This window comes from Gavialis gangeticus, unplaced genomic scaffold, assembly GCF_001723915.1.
Source record: "Gavialis gangeticus isolate Ggan-Ray unplaced genomic scaffold, GavGan_comp1, whole genome shotgun sequence".
Taxonomy (NCBI): domain Eukaryota; kingdom Metazoa; phylum Chordata; order Crocodylia; family Gavialidae; genus Gavialis; species Gavialis gangeticus.
The window spans coordinates 123,690,619-123,691,278 of NW_017729022.1; the positions used below are offsets into that span (position 1 = coordinate 123,690,619).

The 660-nt window shown below is 72.1% G+C and overlaps 1 protein-coding gene across 1 annotated transcript in view; it reads left to right on the forward strand.

The window, feature by feature from the left end:
* The first annotated feature begins 294 nt into the window (after positions 1-294).
* NKX2-4 (NK2 homeobox 4) overlaps positions 295-660 on the forward strand; it is a 7,095-nt gene continuing 6,729 nt past the window's right edge. The window contains exon 1 of the mRNA XM_019515873.1: positions 295-646. Coding sequence (XP_019371418.1) covers positions 295-646 — 352 coding nt within the window. The remainder of the gene's footprint in view (positions 647-660) is intronic.

A 660-nucleotide genomic window follows, 5' to 3' on the forward strand; every position in this document is an offset into this window, starting at 1 on the left:
CGGGGCTGGGTGGCACACGCCAGGGCCGGGGCCGGCGGGGAGGTTCAATGGGGGAAGCTCCCGGCGCGGCAGCGCCTGGTCAAGGACTATTGTTGGCTCCTGGGGGCTGTCGCTCCGCCCCCCGCTGTCTGTCGTAAACCTGGCGCCGGACTAAAATAAACCCGAGGTAAGAGAGCTCCGGGGCTCGCCTCCTTCCTCCTCCTCCTCCTCCTCCCGCCACTGCCGCTCGGGCAGTGCGGACGGGCGGGCGCGGGGCTGGGCTGGGCTGGGCTGGGCTGGGCGGCCGGGAGAGCCATGTCCCTCAGCCCCAAGCACACGACGCCCTTCTCCGTCTCCGACATCCTGAGCCCCATGGAGGAGACCTACAAGAAGTTCGGCCCCATGGAGGGCGCCGTGGGCTCGCCTCTGGGCGCCTACCGCCCGCCGCAGGGCGCGCAGGGGGGCATGCCCCAGCACGGCCACAACCCCGCCGCCTACCACATGGCCCCCCCCGGCGTCTCGCAGTTCCCCCCCGGCGCCATGGGCGGCTACTGCAACGGCAGCCTGGGCAACATGAGCGACCTGCCCGCCTACCCCGACAGCGTGCGCAGCAGCGCGGCCGCCGCCGGCTGGTACGGGGCCAACCCCGACCCGCGCTACTCCACCAGTCAAAAAGGAGAA